Here is a 22,391-nt window from a genome sequence, read left to right as displayed (position 1 = left end):
ACCCGGCTACCACCGCGTTATTACAACGGGCGGAGCTTTTCTCTTAAATCAGGGACACGCTGTAAGAGGGGTTTAAATAAACTATACCACGAAAAATGTAGAACATACCCAACTGAGAAAAGTAATTAACAACTTCCCTTCTTGTGCTTCACTTAATGCTTCTTTTCAGTTTAAATAAGTGAAATTTTCACACCACAATATCCCAGTGACTATAAATTTAAATTCTTCTGGTCCTATGCTAATAAAATATGTCTAACATTAATCAACGAGTAAAAATATTGATTTCAAAATTCCCAGACTTTATTAGGAAAAAAATGCTTAGAACATCAGACAAATAAGTTCTAGTTTACTATTCTTCTTTGATAGTTTTCCTTCAAAAAATGAAAGGTTATTTTAAAAATCTTAGTTTTTTTGTTGGGTTTTTTTACTACCCAGAACTTGGATATTACATTCAGCAAATTTGGTTTTACTTCCTGGAGATTACAGGCTACTAAACAAGATTAATCTTTTCAACTTTTTAAGTTAGTCCTCTGCAATTGTCAAATTACAACATATGTAATGTTTAAAAGTGCTTTAGCAAAGCTTTTGCAAATCCAGCTTTGGATTTCCAAAGCTGCGGCCACTGTTTCAAGCTACTGGACTTGTGAGTCTATTTATAAGTTTTCTAGACTTGAGGATCTTTACGTCTCGGAAATTAACTTCTATAAAACAAAAGGCTTTTTCCAAAACTTATTGTACTTTAATACTGTAATTTTTCTGGAACTAGATTCAAATTTATTGGAGCTCTAACAGTTTTTACAAAGATGTGATACTGGAAGTGACCTGAAAACTTATACCAAAGTAAAAACGATGATCATTCATCTTTTCCAGGAACGAAAAGTGTCCAAATTTATGAGTGCGTACCAAAAGAATTTGAAAAGCAGATTCTTTGTCTTAATCATTTTGTCTTATTTTAAATATTGGAAGCAAGAAAACAAGGATTTTAAAGTCCCAGTACAGTCAAATCCAGGATCATTAATAACCACAGGATTGAGTAAAATATCACAAAACGCAGGTTTTTGCTCTGGTTAAAGGGGCAGCTAAATTAATAAATATTTTCTAAACACATTTCAAAAACTAATCTGATGTTACTGAAAAAAGAAAAAACAAAATGCATTCATATTAAGTTTTATAAACAGTTTTTCTATAAAGTCCGCCTCCATTCACTGGATAATATTGAAGGACATTAACTTGAGAGACCTTCTAATAAAGTCAAACAGGACTTTAATAAACGTTCTTTATCATAACAATATAAATACATTACCCTGAACAGAAAATAAATAAAATACAAAACGTACAAAAAAACATCAAGATGACGTTTGTTTTTTGGTGCAGTTTTTGAATCCATGGAGTTAAACTGTGGGGGAAAATTACGATGTATTATCCAGGCTGTCTGCAGTTCAATAGCAAAAAAGAGACACAGGACTCTGGACAGCGAACGCATCACCGTCCATCAGGAAACTTATCCCAGGACCCATCGATCGGCATGGGAGGAGTTCAGCTGCACCGACTCGCTGCTCTCTCCGCCCTCATGCTGACAAACACAAAACAAATCAGATGAATAAAGCAAGAAAAAAAACAACTTTCCAACTGGTGTCATTTTTCCCACTTAAAACATTAAAACAAATCATTTTTTGTGTAGTTTCTAGTGCAAATATATTACTACACTTGAAATAAGTCAAAACTAGCTCAGAGGTAACATTTCAGTAAGACATAGGAGCTTGTTTAAGTAAATAATTATTTAATATTAATGAAAAGTAGTAGGTACAAGTAAAATAATCTGCCAAGATGGGAAAAATAGCTTGTTCCATTAACAGATTATTTCACTAATAACTACAACCTTTTCATAAATATTAAGGAATTATTGATGTAAAACAAGCTTCTGTATCTTAGAGTAGCATAGCATAGCTTAGCATAAAGTAAAGCCTGTCCAAAGCACAAATAAGCATCATAAGACATGGGTAGACAGGTGCCTGAGTCTGAGAGGTGCTGCTCTTTCATTAAATGAGAAAAATAATTTTCTTGCTGAAAAGTTACTTTTAAGTTAGTTTTGTCTCATTTCAGGTGTGCTAATATATTAGCACTGGAAGCTAGGCCAAAAACCTTGCTGAGATTTTGTGTTTTTCTGTGTTTGTGCCCACCTTGCTGGCGATGGCCCTGAGTTTCCCCAGCAGGGAGGGTTTCTGGGTGTAAACCACGTCGTCTTCGGCCTCCTCTCCTTCCGCCAGTGCACAGCTGTCTGCAGCTGGAAGCTCACACTCCTTGTTGGCGGACATCACCAGACGAGAGTATTTATACTCCAACCTGGACACAAACATCGCTGGGACTTTCAGCACTGGGCCTATTTTAAAAAACCATGAATTTGTCTGATAAAATCATTTTAAAAAACTAATATTTCTACATCTAGATTAAGTGTTTCTAGAAATTTAATGTATTTCCAATCCTTTTAAAATATTTATTTCATAAATATTAATTTTGAAATAATTTTTTGATCTATAGATTTGTTGCATGCAATTATGAATGTAACATTTTATTAAAATATTTTGTGGCGCTATCATGATAAAGAGAAATGCTCATGATAAATTATTGATTACTTATTTTTCTAGAGTGAATTCATGGCACAAACACAAATATTTATCTTGAAAAGCATTGCCATTTGAAATCGGCTTCTTAAAGAATTCTGATTTAAAAAGCTTAACTGCAAATATTAATTGCATTCAACCCTATTTTCAAACTTATTTATAAATTATTTTATAAATTAGTTGTTTCACATAGTAAAAATGATATTTCTGATGTCAGTTTTTAAAAATAATTTAAACATTGTTAATTGAAATTTATTGAGATGATAAATAAAAAAAAAAATACAAAATATTAATAATAAATCAAATTAATCTATAAAAAGTGTAATAATTTAAACAAATAATTATTAAATTAAGTACATTGCACAATAAATGACAAAAACTACATTAAATTAGTGTGTAAAATTTAAACAATATTTTTAAAAAAGATAACAAAATTACTTGTCTCAATTTAAAATAAAAAAATGTGTTTTTTGACCCTGATTAACACATCAGTGAAGTATATTTATTTATTTGTATTTATTTATGTTTTAAAATTATTTCTGGGGATGTTTTTTGCAGCAGCCTTCCTCTATCCTGTCTGGAATAAAACACTTTTTACCAAATACTGAAAAAACAGGGGAAAATGAAAGTAAAGAAATAAATGTTTTATCATATTTATTGTCCCAGTATGCAGTTTATCTAAACGGCTTCAACTCTGTCTATTCTAAATAAAGAGTTTCTGTTACATGAAGAAATATGTTTGTTTTCAGCTCTATGTTGCAGAGTTTTTCAGGTAAAATAAAATCAGACAGTAATAGTGACTCAGCTGCCGTCCGTCTCCACTGTCATTACATCAAATTCCTCTGTAAGTAACGTCTGAGTCATTTAATGGGCCTGTTGCAGGTGTTCCCACCTCTTGTTTTTCTTCCAGAAGTAGAAGGTGAGGGAGACGAGCAGCACGGCGACGAAGGCTCCGACGCCGAGCCCAACCTTCAGCCACAGAGCGATGACCTCGCAGGGGGCGGAGCTTCGAGAAGGCAGCGCCACGCCTTCGGTGCACAGCTTCGGTTCGTTCCACACGTACAGCGTTTCCTGAAAGAAAGGTGAGATTAACTCTTGGGAGACGTTAACCTGCCAGATTAAAATGTTTTCTCTGCTACCTGGATTCCCCCCCTGCAGGCTCCCTCTATCAGGTGGTAGTCGGCCTCGGTGCAGCGCGGACAGGCGCTGGCGCTCTGCCACAGGAAGTGAAACGTGCATCCGTCACACGTCCCTGCAGGACAGGAGCTGCAGAAATCCAGTCAGGGTGAAAAAGGGCCTTTCCTTTTTTAACATAAATCTCTAATGTTCAACTATTTAGTTTGGGAAATTCAACCTAATGTTGTTGGTGTTTCTGTAGAATGTAGGTTCAGGAAACTCAATGCTGAACATCAGATTTAAGAAAAGCATTTAACAGTTTAATGCTGAAATTATTCAAATTTCAGCCTCTAAGACAAATTTCCTAATATTATTACACAGAATTAAACCAAGGATTGAAACACGTGATTTACAGACATGATAATGACATAATATAATATATATTTATAATATATATATACTGTATATACAGTATAAGTATTTTACATATATAGTGTAATTATTTCTCCTCATTTGGCATTTTCTTAAAGCTGTTAAGCTTTTTAAGTCCAATTGAAAACTTGTGTTTTAACATTATTTTCAACTCGAATGTGCTGATGCTTAAATTTTTGAGTTTTTATTGCTAATAAGTAAAAATATTTTAGGAGAAAAAATCTCAGTGAATCTATGGTAGCTGTTCTACCATAGACGAATGGATGGATGGATGGAACCGGGTCAGAACCGTGTCGGCTGTACCTGGGCACAGAAAGTTCTCCTCTGTCTGACGCTTCCGGGTCACAGCGAACCGTGATGACTGAACTTCGACCCTGATCACAGGACGCCGTCGCCTGCGTTGACCTGAAGGAAAATCTCATTAAACCCAGAACCAACCAGGACAAATAAAAATCGCCTGCCTGTCTCCACCTGTAGAAGAAGTTGATGTCCAGAACGTCGTTTGGATTTTCTGGGAACAGATCCGGTTTGGCGTTCACTCCGCTGAGAACCGTGTCCACTGTTGCTCCTGCAGAGAAGAACGGGTCAGATCAGCTTTCACCAGCAGGGGGCGACATAAAGCAGACCAGCAGTTTCTACCTATGAATGTGTCAGCCAGGCTGATGGACTGGGAGGAGATGGCCATCCTGAAGCCCCGCCCATCTCCTGGGATGATGGTCGACTGGCACAGGAAGCTGTCCACCGTGTTGACGAACTGAGACAGGTCACTCTGGTCGTCTTTGCTGGACACGTCGGTGACGTTATCGGTGCAGACGGCAGCTCGTTTTCCCTGAGAAGGAAACGGAAACAGCACTGTTTCTCTATTTTTATCGTTCGGTTTTTATTCTACAAACACTGGTGCTCCCAGAAAATGTTCATAGATGAGGCCAGTACAAATTCAACGGGGCATAAGTAATAATTGCTAAAAAATAATTTAATTCCATTTTTCATATTGTATTTATTTATTTATAAGGTTTTTACATGTTTGTCTTCATAGAAGAAGATGACTTTAGGGCTGTTGGGGCTGTCACTTTTTAAGAACTAGGGAAAAGGATTAGCAGCACTGAAAAAAATATACTGACTTTAAAGTCCAAATTTTAAAGGAAAAAAATAATACTAAAGAAAAAAATAAGAATTCTAAAGAAAAGAAAAAAAATTCTGAAGAAAAAACAAGAATTCTGAAGAAACAAAGTCAGAATGTTGAGAATAAAAGACAAGATTCTGAGAGGAAAAACGTCAGAATTAGTTTTTTAATGGTCCTAATCCTCTTCCGTACTATTAGGGCGCCACTGCTTTTAAATACTTGAAATAGTGAAGTGTTTTATTTTTTTATTTTTTATAATAATTTATAGAAAATGTGGATTCTGTATATAAAACTGTGTTTCTAAATGCTTCGTATTTTAGGAATTAAATAACTTAGACAAACGTACATAGGGCTGATCTTCAGAGATCAGTTACCTCATGGCCACAGAGGCTCACGTTGAACAGGTGTAGATACTTTGTGCCTTTAGAGGTGAAACTTGGCCCCAATATCAGCGAAGCCACGTTACTCATGGGGCTGAGGTCAAAGGTCAGCGTTCTGTTGTTCTCGGTGTGGGTGAAAAAGCAGTCGCTGAAGCAGCGGGAATGCTCCTGAAAGAAACAACAGTTTTGATAATAATCCAGTTGATCTTTTTGTCAGTGTATCTGTTAGTTTCACTGTAAAAGTCAAATTTACATTTGGAATCACATATTTATAATACAAACACTGTAAAACACAAGCAAGAACAACCAGAATCCCAGTCCAGACTGGGATTACTGGATCTCTGTACCTTGTTGCTGATGCTTCCTGGTCCACAGGCGATGCAGGCGTCCTGGCCGTAGGTGTGCCGCCCAGCCAGGTGTGTGTTGGCCGGACACTCCTGGCACCTGTTGGTCTCCCGGTCGATGAAGAACCCGGCGGGGCAGGGAACGCAGGAAGAGCCGGCGCGCTGCGAGTTCTGCGGGACGAGAGCGCAGGCCCGGCACGCCGACGCCACCCCGTCCAGGACGTTGGTCACCTTGATGGAGTAGATCTTCACCGTGTCGCTGACGTAACGGCGCACCTGCGGGTTTAATCCGCTGGTTTTAAAGAAGCGATGGAAAAGGTCGGAGAGGTTTTGTTGTTGAAGATTTTACTCACATCCAAAGCGTGGCTCGTCCTCTGAAAGGCCCAGGTGTACGTCACAGAGGCGTTTCTCGTCATGCTGTGGGAAAACGCCTGCTTCCCCTTACTGCCCTGCCAGGACTCCACCACTGTGGTGCTCTTCCTGTTCACATCCTGCAGGGGGCGCCCAAGACAAAACAGAGAAAAACTCACAAAGTGCTCATTTCTTCTCCTAGGCAACATGTTTGTTTTTTCTTTTGTGTTTTCTCTCAGTAATGTACTTGTCAGTTCATGTGGCATCTTGAATACTGAATGTCTTTCTGCTACAATTAAAGGTTTTTGTAAAGTTTTTTTCACCTATGTTGATATTTTGTTATCAATGGTACCCACAAATTTTACTGAAGTAATAGTAGAGTAACTTCAACATATTTTTACTCAAGAAAGAGAAAAAAGTATTTGGTAAGTAGTCTATTCAAGTACTGAGTAACTAATCAAAATATCAATCATTTAATAGTTAAAAATTACATAATCAAACGGACCAAAATATAAAGTTAAGCAGAAATTTTGGTATTTTAATTCATATAAGTAACAAAAAATAAAGTTAGGCTAAAGAAAAATTTTCCAAATCAGTTTCTTTCAATATGAAACTGAAAAACTGGTAAATTTTTGGTTAAAACAAAAAAAGAGTAGAGATATTTTGTAATAAAATTACTAAGTAAAAGTAAAAAGAACAGTGTCGTAAAAATACTAAAAAACTACTAAAAGTAATTTTTAAAAAAGTTACTTGTAAATGCTATTGAGTAAAAGTAACTTATTACTACTCAATTCTAATTGTTAGTGAGATATCTAAAGGTTTTTGTCTTTTTCTTTAGGATGCACCTCAAACTTATGTGCTGAATGCAAAAGCAAAACAGATTTATTACGAGGGAACACAAAAGAATAAAATTCTCCATGTCCACTAGGGGGCTCTGTAATTTCTGCCAACACACACTGAGACACACACCATCATGAAGTAGAGCTCACAGTCAGCAGAGCAGATCGTCTCGAACACAAATGTGATTTTTCCGATCTCTCCACCGGTCATCCCTGAGAGCGACGCCGGCACCCTGAAACCAAAAACAAGCAGAGATGTTATGCAAACACTGTAGGTTTGAAACGATTAATCGATGACTGAAATCAACTAATTTAGTAATCAATTAGTCATTAACTAAAAAAAAAAAAAAGATAATTTGTTGAAAAATTAACATATTCAAAGCAGTAATTAAGCTAAAATGGAACAAAAAAATCTAAACATTTTGCAATTAAGATAAAAAAAAAACTTTTGTTGGTAAATATGTTTTACCCAAAACTCCTCAAGTGGCAGTTTTAGCTTCACTCAGTTCAAATTCCATTACAAGCAATCTATCCAATTATTAATTAATAAAAAAAACAGATCAGCCATAAACTTTATTGATGTTAAAGAAAGAGCAGAGCTTTCACATGTTGATATTAGAAATATTGTTTTAGCTGCAAATGATTGAGTTTTCCCTAAAGGAATGCTTTGTTACTGCATTTTAGGCAAAACAAATGTTTACTTTCTTATTTAAAAAAGGAACTGAGTGTTTAATATATCTCTAATACTATGTAAAAAAAAAAGTTTAAGTGGTTGAAAAGTTTAAGTGGTATCTGCAAAATGCACAAGGTTATTTTATCCGATTAATCGATTAATCATCATAACAACTGTTAGTTACAACCCTAAAACAGTTAATGTGTCACCACTCAGCCAGTTAAATATTTAAAATAAAGCAAAAGTTTCAAGTTGCCTTTCATTTCTTTGCATTTTCCTTCAGGAACTCAAATAGATGATTCAAAGTGGATTTTATTTTTAAAAATTCAAGTTTATAAGTAAAAGTAAAAAGTAGCCGTGCATGAAATTATTCTAGTAAGAGTAAAAAAGTGTTTGGTAAAACGTCTGATCAAAATATCAATCATTTAATATTTAAAAATTACATAATCAGATGGACCAACATATAAACTTGTTTGTAAATTTTGGTATTTTAAAAATGTCAAAATGAAAATAATTTATATAAATAAAATCAGGCAAAAGAAACGTTGTCTTGTTAAAACTTATGAAGCTTTAACCAAAACTGTCTTTGGTGAATGTTTGGTTAAAACTAATTTTTTCTTCATTCAGTGAGGAACAAGTGAAGCAGGTAGAGGATTCAGAAATGTTACGCAAGTAAACATAGCGATATTTTAAGATAAAAAGGAAGCTCTAACTTTTTTTCCAAAATGTTACTCAAGTAAGTTTAACTGGTTACTTCCCAACTGCGTACCAGACTGAAGTAGAAAGGGAAAAATGGTGAAGTTTGACTATGAAATGAGGGTAAGAACTGGAAAAGAGGTGAATTAACCCAAAGTTATAAAATATAACGATAACTTACTTAAATCCAGGAGCAGTGAGACTGAGGATGAGGTAATCGTTGTCCGAACTTCCTGCCCCGCTGCGGATGTGATCTCCAGCGACCTCCCATCCTGACAAACAGGGTCCAACATGCTTAACTTTACTGAACGTAGTGTAATAAACAAATATACACACAAAATAATGTTTAAGACGGACATTGTTGAGTAAATGTTTGATTCACGAGGGAGAAAATGTACAACAGCTTTGATTTTAATAGCTTAAACTCTGTATAAATAGTTTAGTTGATTCTTCATAAAACATATTTTAAAATGTATTTTAATTCCAATCTAGAATATGTGATTTTGTTATTGAGGCAGATAATAGAAGTCGGTAAGAGTTAAATGTTTTAAATGCAATTTAATTGATGAAAAGGTCAACAGAATGTTTTTATCTAATGGGAAAAAGTAACTTTGACATTTTTCACATTTTCTTTCCCTTTTTGTCACATTTCAAAACACAACATTCAATCTGTTTTATGGGATCTTATGACCTAATTTTCTACCTAAATACACACGATGGACAAGGAAACTATTGATCAGTAAACAGAACAAGAAGTTTTTGTGAACTCTAGAAGTAAAAAGAAAGAAAGAAATCCCAGAGTTTCCTCCAGTGTATTATAAGCCTGGTGAAATCAACTAATTTAGTAATCAATTAGGCTTTACTTGTTTCCCCACCAGGCTAATAAATGCTTATTTATTTAAGTCTTTTTAAAATGTTTGGATTTTTTAAGACTTTATAGTTTATTTTCAGATATTAATCTTCCAATCTTCCAATAACACATAATTATCTAGTGATATTTTCAAATTTCCTGTTACCTAAATCTTTTTTTAACTCAAAAACATAAAGAGCTGCTGAATGAATGACTGCTGTAGCGCCCTTGAAGCCACAAGATGTCCTATTTTAAGTTTCTCAGAAACCAGAACAGAAATAAAGATAAAGAGCAATGTTGGAAGAAAACCTACTGGAGGTTGTAAAAGCCTGGAAACTGAGAAGAAGGACAACAACCCTGAGTTTGAACCGTTTTGCAAAGAACTGGAAAAGATGTTGGTAGAGAAAACCGGGTGTTGATTTTCTCACCGTTCATATCGTCGCATTTGGAGTTCCCCACATTGAAGCAAGACGTCTTCATGTTGGACGGCAGCACGTTCCACCATTTGTACTCGTAACCCAACACGGGTTCGGTGCCTGCAGGACACTCGACGCACGCTGAAACCCAAATATGACATCTAAAAATCAATTCAGGCACACAATGATAAAAAGCTGCAGGCTGCAAAGCTGTTTGAACAGAAATGCTCTGTTCAGAGGAGGATTAACCATCTGTGTCAACAGTTTAATACAAGGGATGGATAGAGAGGCTTTTAGTTATACATACACATGTGGGTACAGTAACCAAAACCATACTCAAGTAAGAGCAGAACTACTTCAATATGCAGCTCTGGAAAAAATAAGAGCCCACAGCACTGAACCCTATTGAAAACCTCCTGGTTATTCCATCAAATATTAATTTCTGAACTCTTCCTGAGTACATTAGTATTGTTGTTTTTAAATTAATATGAACTTGTTTTCTTTGCTTTATTTGAGGTCTGAAATCACTGCATCTTTTTTTATTTTGACCATTTCTCATTTTCTGCAAATAAATACTAAATTTTTGCTTGGAAATTCAGAGACATGTTGTCAGTAATTCATAGAATAAAAGAACAAAGTTCATTTTACTCAAACATAAACCTATAAAAAGAAGTAAAATCAGAGAAATTGATCATTTTAAGAGGTCTCTTAATTTTTTTCCAGAGTTGTATTTTTAGTCAAGTAATTTAAAAAGTAGCCATTCAAGAAATGACTCAAGTATTTGGTAACAAGTCTACTCTAGGTCTCAAGAACTGATCAAATTATCAATCATTTAATATTTTAAAATTACATCATCTGATGGGCCAAAATATAGCTAAGTGGAAATTTTGGTGTTTCCAGGACGAAAATTATAATAATTCTAAGTAAAAAATAACAGAACATTTTTCCAAATCAGTTTCTTTCAATAAAAAAACTTATAAAACTTTAACAAAAACTTCAGGTGTGTGTGTCTGGTGAAGTTTTGGTTAAAACATGTTTGTTTTTCATCCAGTGGGTACAAAATCCAGAACTTTTACTCAAGTAAGAGTAGAAATGCTTCATAATAAATTTACTCAAGTAAAAGTAAACAGTACAACGTAGTGAAAATACTCTTAAAGGTAAATGTTTTCAAAACCGTTACTTGAGTAAATGTGATTGAATAAATTTACGAGTTATTTCCCAACTCTAATTATATATCAGTGCAGGGAAAATCTGGCTCACAGTAACAGCAGAGATAATTGTCCCTGACATGTTTTTATTTTTTACCGTAGATGCCGTCAGAGTGTGTTCCAGGTGGGCAGGGCAGACAGGTGGAGTCGTTGCTGTTGTAGTATCCGGGGTTGCAGGGCGGGCACGGCTCTCTCTGTCCGGTCGCAGGCAGCTTGACGGCCCCCGTCACGTTCTCCACGCAGATTTTTGGCTCCACCCATCGATACAGCACCTGCGTCTGGAGCCGAAACAGACGGAGGGCACGGATGATAAAACCCAGAACCTGTTTGTTGGGATTTTGCTCATGTTGGTGTGTGGATGAAATGTGAAACCTCTGACCTTTCCCTCGCTGTCGCAGGCTGTGTGAATCTGGAAGTAATCTTTCTCTGAGCACGGCGGTCTCACCTTACATTCAGCCCAGCCCTCATCTGAACAAAACACACTCACAAATTAATCACTGCTAGAGGCGAAACACTAAAACAAAACAAAAAAATCAGCAGCTTGAACGGACTTTGGTTGTTATTTTTTTGATAACATACAATCATTCCCACTTCTCTACCTGTCATGAAACACATTTTGGTGTTTCACGATAGACAAATGTATTTTCATCTTAAAAATATATATATTGTAAAGTTTTGGCTAAATTACTGCTTTGAATTTAAAGCTGTTTTCAGTAAAAGGCCTTTTTTTGAGCCTGTATAATCCAGTTAGTGATTAATTGACTACTAAATCAGTTAACGGTTATTTGTATAATTGATTAGTCACAATTAATCAAGACTATTCGCAATCCCGATTAATACGATTAATTGTGATTAACCCGATTAATTGTTCCAGCCACAGATTAAAGTGGATTCCCAAATCTAATCTGAATGTGAATAGTGTTAAATTGGATGGATTGGATTTGGATCTGTCTATGTTTTTGTGCTCTTTCGTTCTCTGTGTACGTACGTGAGTAGTAGTGTTCAGGGCAGGCTGAACAGGCGGACGCTCCCTTTCTAGAGTAAGTGTTGCTAGGACACGCTTGGCAGGATGAGGAACCGGGCATCGGGCTGAACCAGCCGGGCCGACATGGAAAACACTCAGACGTGTAGGCGACACCTGCAGCAAAATATTCAACTGAGCTTCTCAAGATTCTGGTATTTTAATTTGTCACAAGAGCACAACTTAATTTTACCCTCTATTTGGATGTTCTTCAGCAGAACCGGTTTCACCATCTTCCCTCCCACCAGTATCCCCGTCGTTCTCCAGTACAGGATGTTTGTCCCCGACTTCAGGCTCACCTGAACAAGAGACGCTCTGTGAGGAAACAGAACCCTACCAAGTATTTCTGGTCCAGTTTAGTTCACTTGAAATAAGACAAAACCAACTTACAAGTAACTTTTCAACAGGTGTAAGTTAATAATTACTTAATATTGATGAAAAAATACTAGATAAACAGGCAGATTATTTTACTTATAACAAGACGTTACGAGTGATCAACATGCTACTTATAACCCTAATGCTAATGTTAGCATCTTAGCTAATTTTGATATAAAACTCAAACTGAAACTGAAATAGAGTAAATTAACATGCGAGTGATAATCCATATTTTTAGGTTTAATTAACAGTTAAATAATTTGCCAGTGGAACTAGGACTTTTTAATCAATATAAAGGAATTCTTTACTTAAATTAAGCTCGTATATCTTGCTGAAAAGCTATCTGTAACTTAGTTTTGTCTTATTTCAAGTATACTAAAAGCTAGACCATAAATTATTGACTTAAAACAAGCTCCTATTTCTTGGAATAGAATAGAGCATATTTATTAGCATCCCAGGGGGTAAAATGACATCTGACATTTCAGTACAGCCCATTCAAAGAACAAAAAACAAACGAGAGACATGGGTAGACAGAGCTGCCTGAGGCTGCAGCTATGGGACACGCTGCCTTTCATCAGATGAGAAAATGTATAATTTTCTTGCTGAAAAGTTACTTGTCACTAAGTTTTGTCTTATTTCAAATATACTAAGATGTTTTCACTGGAAACTCGATCAATTATATTGTTAAGATTTTGTGTTTTTACAGTGTAAAACATTCCATTGACACAAACCATCAGAACCATGGACTTACTGTATGGGTTCCCCATTCTCCACTGCTAGTGACTTTAATCCACTTCTGGTCGTCAGTCTGGGACATTTCTTGGCATTGCTCGTTCTGGACCTGAACACACATTCAGAATCCCTGAGCCCTGCATGCTTAGTATCAGAGAACGTCACCTTCTAGATGTTGGTAGCATTGCTTACATAAAACTCAAAGAAAATGTTGTTGTCTGGATACTGATAGTTGAACGAGACGGATCCTTGTTTTTCCAGATGGACGGCGTAAACTAGGGACACTGTGCACTCGTCGCGGTTGGACTCCAGGTACACACCCTGCGGCGTCCATGATGAGCTGCAACAACAACACAGTAATCATAAACTTCATTTTTCTATGTTTAAAGGAGACCTATTATGCCTTCTTGAACAGGTTAGGATATGTCTATGAGCGTTCTAAAACATGTTTGTTGCATTTTTGCATAAAATTAAAAAAACAAAACAATTAGGTGGGACATTTTAAGTGCTTAGGATGTTTTCAAAAGCAGTTGAGACCTAAATGGATGTACAAAAATGCGTAAAAAGTTAATTTTGCATAATATATCAAATTGAAAACACTTTTTAATGTTTTTGTTACCTGTTACAGGCCTGAATGTCCTCTCCATTTGGCCCAGGATCCAAAAAGCTGGCCAGGCTGGTGAAGCCCGCAGGAATGGCGTCCCATTGGTCGAACCTCAGTCCGCTGCCCAGAGAGTAAGAACCGGCTGCACAGGGCGTGCACAACTGGGACGACATCTCCAGAAACATCCCAGCCGGACAGGAGAAGGCTGAGAAGATAAAGATAAAGGTTATCTTTATGTGAATACAAAACAAGTTTGAAGAGGAAAAACTGAAGCTCACAGCAGTCTGTTCCTCTGGTTGGAGAGGGGAGGTCCGAACAGGAGCCTGGACTGAGCGGGATGGCGACCCGCCATCTTGACCCGGTGCTGTCACACTCTGTGTACTGGTAGTAGTAATCTCCCTGTGGAAACCACACGTAAAAACATAAAACGATCAATGATCCGTCCACTTTTAGCCGAGTTAGCAGAGCAGGTATGCGGAGATTTAAAACGTATGCCTTAAAACTCTTAAAGACAGAACGTGTCAGCGACAATCCAGCCAAATTTGCAGTACCGTAATTCCGCCACACTTTGCGCTGTCTTAAAAAATCCCAACGGTTTATGAAAGGGGAGACGTTGCGCTTTCCAAGCAATATGGGGTTATTACGGTAATTTCACTCCCGCCATTGCAAGGAGCATGAAGAAGCATTCTTTTAATAGACGGTAAATTGTGAAAATAACCGCTAGATATTGAAAGTTCAAGTTGTTATGGAGAAATGGGCAAATATATTTACTCACAGGACATTTAAAGAACTTCGTACAATTAAAATAAGCAAAAAATATCCAGGCGGAGATTTGAAATTTAGTCCTGAAAGGGCACCAACTTCAGAAAGAAGAAATAATCATGCTAATCTAAGACTTTATAGTCCCAGTTTCTAGAAAATCTTTGTTTGCACTTCAAATTAAAACTCTGCTTTAATTCTAGAGAGAAATTGATTTTTTTTTTTTTTTTTTAAGCAAAGTATTAATTATGAACTTTCTGGTTGTTTACATATTCAGTAACAGACTGAGAGAGATTTGGAGAACAACCCTGGAAACATGTAGTAAGATAATAGTATGCATGACCAAATGTTTAGAAAAGCTGATCATACAAAAAAAAAAATCATGGATGGCCTTTGGTGACTGACCCTGATCACCATGGCAACCAGCAGTTGGAGCTCTAATGGGTCCATCAAGAGCATGACTGCAGGTCAATGGGGTTCTTGTCAAGGACGGCTGCTTGTCGCTTGACATGTAAACTCACTGAACATTTTCTGAAATACTCTCTGACCCAACTCTAATTAGTTGTAGCAAAACAAATTAAAAAAATTTTTTCTCTGAAGAGTTTTTGCGGCGCCAGTGGCTCGTATTTTTTGCGACAGTAGGCAGACAGGAAGGAGGGTGAGGAGAGGGGGGAGGACATGCGGTAAAGGTCGCCGGGACCGGGAGTCGAACCCGCGACATCCTCGTCGAGGACTAAGGCCTCCAAACGTGGGGCGTGCTAAACAAATGTATTCTGATTGCAGGATTTGTGATAACTTTGCAACAAATCTTTGAAAATATTGAACTACATTCCAAACAAATCAAGGAAATAAAAAAATGGTGAAAAAACACAGCTGATTTCATTTTGTCCAATAAAACCCAAAGAAACATTCAGTTTTCTATGTGTCCGACTTCCAGACTGCAGCAGAGCAGTGCTGAATATTTACTTTTCTGCTAATTAATCTGAACGTATTACGAGAATAAATGGCAAAACCTCTGCAGGGAAATTAATCAGCAACATGGAGGCTGTTCAGACGCAGAAGCAGGTCAGGTGTGAAAGCATTGCCAAACGACTAAAGATCGTTATTCATGGTGAACATCTGTCTCTCATCTCCAAACACAAATAATCTAAATGTCGGTTTGCTTTGAGTGTGGAAGAAGTCGAATAAACATGCTGAGAAGGCAACCTACACTGCCTTTATGTTTATAGAAGACTGAGAAAAAGGACACAGACTAATCTGTTTCACTGGTCTCCAGGGTGATTCGGTCTGGCTGTCATGGAGACTGGAGGCAGGAAGCGAGAGGGTAAAATTTAGCTTTTCAACACACCAGTCAGGAGATTTCAAGATTTAACAAAAATATAAAAATTCAGCTGAGGATTTATTTCCTCCTGTTGGGTTCAGTTTGTTTCCACCAACAGCTGCAATGTTTACACACACAGAATAAACAGTTATTAGTGGGAAATTATAATTCTGAAATGAATATTAGAGTTTTTTTAGAGCTGGATAATTAATCAAAAATATATTCAGCATCCTGGGAGATGCACTGCTGGGGTCTACTTTGACTAGAAACCATGAGCTCTCAGCCAATAGTGCCACAAATCGCCACTTTTACCTCTCATATGGGTAGAAAGTCGCACAAAATTGCTGGTTTGTGGTTTAGGACGCCATAAAATATGGATAATATATCAAGATGACACTTTTTGTACTACTGTAAGACTACCTTCTTACCGCTTAAATTACCACATTTATTCTGGACACTGAATGCCACTTTTTAAGCTAATAGTGTTTAGTGAGGCGACCAGAACAAATGCTGTAAATTGTGCAACATTATTACACCGTATTAGATGATGTTTTCTAAAATTATGCAAAGCTCTGCCCATACTTTTCTTATCTTAGTGTGCAGACTACACTAATTCATCACAAATCAGCTGTGCTGAAAAGAGATTTTTTTTTTTGATCGATTTTATATATTCTGCAGAAAAGTGATTTATGGCAATTTTGGTCTTCCATATCCTGACGCCAGCAGACCGCGTCTTCTCAGAGTGCGGCGAGTTTATGGTGAATTAAAAGCCTTTTAATCCGGTCACCGAAAAGACATGAGATTTAATGAAAGGAAAACTTAATTAAGCTAATTAATTAAGCGAATTAAAATGCAGTTGCTCTTGGTACATAAGCGCATTCAGGTGAATTTTAATATAAACTGTTAAATATAGGAACATGCACTTATCAGACGTGCTTGTAAAAGTCAAGTCAACGTTAGCAGATGATACTAGACAGACCCACCTTGTCGCACGGCTGCAAGTCTCCATCGGCTGACGCTGCTGATCTGTGAGCGCTGATGATGAGGAGCAGGAGGAAGAGGAGGTGGATGGAAAGGAGGCAGCGGGAGAAGCAGGAGGTGCGCACCGCCCCCCACATCCTGAGCTCGGATCACAAACAGCTGGCAGTTCGAAGCCTGGAGCCGCGGACGTGAAACAGGCCGAGCGGTGAAGGTTTGACTGCTGTCCCCGTCATTGATGCGCCTGCCGTCCTCCTGCAGCAAAACCAGCAGAACGTAAAGAGCAACAGCAGCACTTCCGGCCTGGGGTTTCAAAAATAAAAGCAACGATTTAAACTAAAATATTTGTTAATATCTACTTCTGACTAAAATATAATAACCATTATTATTATTATTGTGATACTATATAATATACAATATATTACTCTATAATAATATATCTTAAATATATTATATACTAATATATAATATATTATGTTATATATTATACTTTTGCAGTTATTATACAAGTATAATAATTACATAATAATTAGCATTATTATATAATTAAAAAGTACATAACATATTACTATACTATTATTACATATAATAGTGTATTATAATTATTTTTATTATGTACTTAATTTCTTTGATTTTCAATTAGAGCACATTGTTTGAGGTATTTTATTTTTATCCAATTATTTTTGGACAATACTCTTGATTTTTTATTTTGATAGTTTTTCCCCTTTTATTTATGTTTTTAAATCAGTGCATTAATACAATTCTTCAATTATTATTATGAAATTATTTTATTATTAATTTGAGGCATTTAGTTTATTTCAACCTAAGAACAAATTATGAGTATTTTTTAGTTATTAAGAATTAGTTTTTTTTATTGTCCTCAGATTTATTCTTACGTTTGTTTTTCTGTTTATTTTAGTGTTCTTATTTTGGTTAAAAGTAGAGTATTTATGTAATTATTTACCTCCTATTATTATTTATATTAATAAGTATAACACATTGTTAAATTAATTGGCAGAATTGTTATTAAAATTTAATGTTTAATATCTCAAAATTTACTAGTTTTTGCTTGGGGGTAGGAGTAGGAAGGAAAAGATGTGTACTTTTCTTTCCTAAAATCATAATATATAAAGGAATGGCAACACCTCCTCTGGTGGCAACAGTGCATTTTACTTTAAGTTGAATTTGAAACTCATAACATAAACATGACTGAGAATCGCCACAATCACTTTTATTTTGAAGCACAACTTCCTGCCACAAGCTGGTTAATTTGTTGAAGCTTTTCTTCATCTCGTTGTTAAACCTTTTAAATCCTCAGGCTGACGCCACCATTGTGATAACAAGCATTATCTTGACTGACAGCAGGAGGAGCACAGCAGAGCAGCTGAGTTGATTTTAACCCTGAAGGAACTGGGATGAAAACACTGGAATATGTCAATTTTCTTCACAGCTAACAAGGTAGCACAGTATGTCACTCAATTAAATCCCATTGTTGTTGTGTAAAATAGAAAAGAAAATAAATTAAGTAAGATTCATGATGTAATCATGTAAAATGTAGTTCTCTTTTGTCAACTTCACATATTCCTTTAAAACATTATTAACATATATTTTAGTAACACAAACTGTCTCATGTAAATTAAACTAAGCTTAAATAACTTGAAATGTACTGCGTTGCTTTGCCAAACACTTTTTCATCTATTCCATTATTTTTAGGGTTTATGATGCAACAAAGTACTTTTTAAATCTCTGCGCGTCAATTTGAAAATGAACTGCTATTCCAAAACACATCGGTAGGTGGCATCAGCGCACATGCACAGCCAGAGATAGCAGCCAATACACTAACGAGGAAGTAAAGAATCAAAACAGTTAGGGTCTTTGACAGTTTTTTCCCCGAGATGGAGCTCATGAAATTTAGAAGAAAAATACATTTAAATGTCTGAAATACTGTATAATACACCGTGAATATTTTTACGGTCTTGATACACTTTTTCAGGAGAACAGACGAATGTTTGAGGAAAAGGCAGTTGTTGCTGTTTTACTTCTTAGCCGGTTAGCTTCCCCGTTAGCGTTTTAGCCTTTCAGGCTCGGGAGCAGCTCCATGGGGAACTATGGGATGAACATGACCATATATGACCGGACACGGAGCTGCCCCGCCGGTGAACTGTAAACTCATCCTGGAGGCTGACAAACAGCAGGGGGTAAACATGTCAGCGGACCAGGTCATAGCCATCGTGGTGGACGATAGGACCTACGAGGTGAATAAAAAGAAGCTGATCGAGAAAAGCGACTACTTCCGAGCGCTCTACAACTCCGGGATGAGGGAGTCCACAGAGGACTCGGTCCAGCTGCAAGGGCTCAGCGTCCCGGGCCTGGAGCTGGTCCTGGAGTTCATCAACACCTCCAAAGTTCAGGTGGTCAACGAGACCCTGGAGGATCTGATCGAGACTGCCTCCTTCCTGCAGGTTACCTCCATCCTGAAGCTGCTGAGCTCAGAGATCCGGCAGGAAAACTGTGTGGAGCTGTACAGCCTGTCTGAAGTGTACGGAATCCACGATCTGAGGACCGCCTGCCTCAAGTACATGAGCTGCCACTACCACCCCATGCTGCGGCGGCCGGAGTTCAGCAGCCTGCCCACGGCTGTGAGGGACCAGCTCCGGGAGATGCGCATGAAGGGCACCGCCACGCTGGTGGTCATCGGAGACTTCACCTGTCTGTCCTTGGATGTGCCGGATCAGGACGAGCCCTGGTCCATGCTCAGGTACGGGGAGGTGGAGCAGCGCTGGAAGCCGCTGGCCAACAACCTGCCGCCAGACATGATCAACGTCAGAGGCTACGGCTCCGCAGTCCTGGATAACTACCTGTTCATAGCGGGCGGCTACCGGATGACGAGCCAGGAGATTTCTGCGGTGCATTGCTACAACCCCTGCAGGAACGAGTGGAACCAGGTGGCTCCTCTCAACCAAAAGAGGTAGGCCTGTCACAATTAAATGAGCAATAAATCAGTTAATCGCATGATAAATTAAAACTTGCTCAATAATCTCCATTTGCATTCTTTCATGTCTTCTGATCCAGGTCCAACTTCAAGCTGCTGGCTGTCCAGGGGAAGCTGTACGCTGTGGGAGGTCAGTGTCTGGGTACAGTGGAGTGTTACGGCCCAGAGCAGGACTGGTGGACCTGTGTGTCCTCCATGCCCGATTCTCTGGCTGAGTTCTCAGCCTGCGAGTGTCAGGGAATGATCTACGTCATGGGTGGATACACCGCAAGAGGTTGGTACCCAAAGAAATACTTAATAATTTGGTGCTGATGTGTTAAAATATCTGGTCATGTCATGGACCATGTCAGCTTTTTTCTCATTAAAGCAACTTTTTTTTCCTTTGAGTTTTAAGATGTTTTCCTAGTTAAATGTTCTATTTTTTTCTGCTAATATTAAGACTAAACAAAAGCTCTTTGTCATACAATTCAGAGAAGAGATAAAATATTTACTGTCATTTTGTCATTACACTGCAAAAACAAAGTTTCACTAAGTGCTTTTTTTGTCTAGTTTCTAGTGCAAATAAATTTCTACACCTGCAATATGACAAAGCTAACTTATAAGTAACTTTTCAGCAAAATATAAGATATAAGAGCTTGTTTTAAGTCAATAATTCCTTTATATTGATGAAAAAGTGGTAGTTGCACATGCAGGTGATTTAACTTATAAAAAGACATTTTTCCCATGTTATAAGCGAAATAATCTGCCAGTAGAACTAGTACATTTTCATCAGTATTTAAGAATTATTGACTTATATGTTGCTGAAAAGTTGCTTCTAATTTAGTTATGTCATTTCAAGTGAACTAAGATATTTGCTCTAGCAAATAGACCACAATTACTTGGTAAAATTTTGTGGTTTTGCAGTGTAGAAAAGAAAGCAAGCAGAAAAAAATCAAAAAATCTGATCTGGTATGAAAAAAATTACTGGTTTTATTTCTAAGTCGTATCTCCCAGCCTTACCTGCTTATTTCTGATGCGACGTTTTTCCCTCCCGACAGACAGAAACACCAATGTGCTTCGCTACTGCCCCACCTCCGACTCCTGGTCGGTGTTCCAGACGTGTCCGGTTCACATCCGGAAGCAGCAGATGCTCTCGGTGGAGGACACCATCTACCTGGTGGGCGGCTACACCCACCAACTGGAGGCGGGGCGGCGGCAGCGGAGGCCCAGCCAGACGGAGGACGTCCTGTCGGTTCAGTCGTACAACGTGTCGACGGGGGAGTGGATCCAGCTGAAGGAGAACGCGTCCAAGTCGGGTTTGAACCTGACCTGCACGCTGCACAACGATGGCGTCTACATCATGAGCCGCGACATCGGGCTGCCCACCTGCCTGGACCACCGCGTCTTCCTCAAATACAACATATTCTCTGACGCCTGGGAGGCCTTCAGGCGCTTCCCGGCTCTGGGTCAGAACATGCTGCTGTGTTCGCTTTACCTCCCCAACACGCTATGACCAGCGGCCCACCGGGACCAGAGGAACCTCCAAACGAAGCTCACTGCAGTGGAGAGAACATTCAAGAGAAATTGGACCAAACTCAGAAATCCTAATGCTTCTCCAGTCAGTGAATGCACCATAAGACGTCACTTTCATCAGCCAAACATCCGATTATTCACTTCAGTCCTTTGCTACTTGGCATTTCTGCAGTTTTGTAAATTTTTTTCACCCAAAGTAACATTTTTCCCTCAGTAAATTAGCGCAACCTTGTAGCAATTAGCATGATGCCTTTAGGGACCGGAAAAGAGCAGATTTTTGAGTTTCTGACCAGCCTAAAATCAACTAACCTCTACAAACTTTTTTTTTTTATGATTATCTCCATAATTCATCAAACCACTAAAACTGAAGATGAGTGTAAATAAAGTTTGTTTACAGACACAAAATAAGGATCTGAATTGAACTGATGTTTACAGTTAACACTAAACACCAGTAAATGTTTAAAATGTAACTGTCTTAAAATATTAAAGTCTGGTTTCACATCAGAGACTCTTAACACACACAGTGTGACGTCACCTCTTAATGTAAATAATTAGTGAGCGCTTGAGGCTAAAAGGAGACATTTTGAACAACATCCTGATGTTTACACTCCAAATACGGCATTTTGCTACATGTTTTTATTTCCCCCAAAACTTTACAGCTGCATTTCTTCTGTTTATGTTCACATCTAACCAGGGACAAAGCAGCGGTCTACGCAGACACCTTAACGAGAACGGGGGTCCTTGAATGTGTCGGGAAACAAAGTGCCTTGTTCAGTCTTATTTTTCCTGAGATACACTAAATAAACGTCCCTGATGTGCCTTCTGCAACCGCAGTGGAACCGTTGAGGGAAAAAACACAAAATGCAAGACTCTGTTACAGCGCCAGCATCTGACCAAAACTGCTGTTTTTATTTTCTATTTTTGTTGCAGCGGATGTTTGTTGAGCAGTGAAATGAACCTCTGATCATTTTGTGTAATAAATGCAGTATTTATAGGAATTGGATTGTTGTGTTTTGGTTGGAGAATAAAGGTGATGTTCTGGGTTTGA

At 37.7% G+C, this 22,391-nt stretch overlaps 3 protein-coding genes across 5 annotated transcripts in view; 1 reads left to right on the top strand and 2 right to left on the bottom strand.

Annotated features, from left to right (window-relative positions):
- Positions 1–1,246: 1,246 nt before the first annotated feature.
- LOC102232328 (UPF0577 protein KIAA1324-like) lies at positions 1,247–20,920 on the bottom strand. 2 transcript variants are annotated; one of them, XM_023349733.1, is made up of 23 exons: positions 20,831–20,920; positions 16,845–17,094; positions 14,060–14,180; positions 13,797–13,986; positions 13,370–13,517; positions 13,197–13,286; positions 12,264–12,369; positions 12,038–12,187; positions 11,429–11,517; positions 11,147–11,327; positions 9,854–9,982; positions 8,757–8,847; positions 7,337–7,439; positions 6,370–6,507; positions 6,020–6,292; positions 5,667–5,840; positions 4,809–4,998; positions 4,641–4,737; positions 4,473–4,574; positions 3,761–3,887; positions 3,514–3,692; positions 2,181–2,343; positions 1,247–1,573 (listed from the first exon to the last, which is right to left on the bottom strand). In XM_023349733.1, exons 2-23 carry the CDS (start codon positions 16,977–16,979, stop codon positions 1,502–1,504), a joined length of 3,048 nt encoding a protein of 1,015 aa, XP_023205501.1. In that variant the 5' UTR covers positions 16,980–17,094; positions 20,831–20,920; the 3' UTR covers positions 1,247–1,501. The 2 variants fall into 2 exon arrangements, with proteins under 2 accessions (XP_023205501.1, XP_005815906.1); XM_005815849.2 differs by lacking the exon at positions 20,831–20,920 and having other exon boundaries at positions 16,845–17,138.
- Positions 17,864–22,386, top strand: klhl42 (kelch like family member 42). Its single transcript, XM_005815851.3, has 3 exons — positions 17,864–19,807; positions 19,912–20,105; positions 20,869–22,386. Exons 1-3 carry the CDS (start codon positions 18,969–18,971, stop codon positions 21,321–21,323), a joined length of 1,488 nt encoding a protein of 495 aa, XP_005815908.3. The 5' UTR covers positions 17,864–18,968; the 3' UTR covers positions 21,324–22,386.
- The window catches only part of itfg2 (integrin alpha FG-GAP repeat containing 2), a 55,349-nt gene continuing 54,237 nt past the window's right edge, over positions 21,280–22,391 (bottom strand). For both annotated transcript variants that reach the window (XR_002754212.1, XR_002754213.1), the window contains one exon: positions 21,280–21,366. The gene's annotated coding sequence lies outside the window, so the exon portion shown is untranslated. The remainder of the gene's footprint in view (positions 21,367–22,391) is intronic.

The sequence above is a fragment of the Xiphophorus maculatus genome, chromosome 17 (genome assembly GCF_002775205.1).
Source record: "Xiphophorus maculatus strain JP 163 A chromosome 17, X_maculatus-5.0-male, whole genome shotgun sequence".
Classification (NCBI taxonomy): Eukaryota; Metazoa; Chordata; class Actinopteri; order Cyprinodontiformes; family Poeciliidae; genus Xiphophorus; species Xiphophorus maculatus.
The sequence above is the reverse complement of the archived record's forward strand: the minus strand, read 5'-3'. Positions and strand labels throughout refer to the sequence as shown.

Coding starts and splice junctions, on each gene's coding strand:
- LOC102232328 (XM_023349733.1), bottom strand. CDS start 16,979: ATGTGGGGGGCGGTGCGCACCTCCTGCTTCTCCCGCTGCCTCCTTTCC. Junction 13,518..13,796: donor GACATTCAGGCCTGTAACAG/GTAACAAAAACA, acceptor TTGTTGTTGCAG/CTCATCATGGACGCCGCAGG. Junction 8,848..9,853: donor CAAATGCGACGATATGAACG/GTGAGAAAATCA, acceptor CCTGTTTGTCAG/GATGGGAGGTCGCTGGAGAT.
- klhl42 (XM_005815851.3), top strand. CDS start 18,969: ATGACCGGACACGGAGCTGCCCCGCCGGTGAACTGTAAACTCATCCTG. Junction 19,808..19,911: donor GCTCCTCTCAACCAAAAGAG/GTAGGCCTGTCA, acceptor CTTCTGATCCAG/GTCCAACTTCAAGCTGCTGG. Junction 20,106..20,868: donor GGGTGGATACACCGCAAGAG/GTTGGTACCCAA, acceptor CCCTCCCGACAG/ACAGAAACACCAATGTGCTT.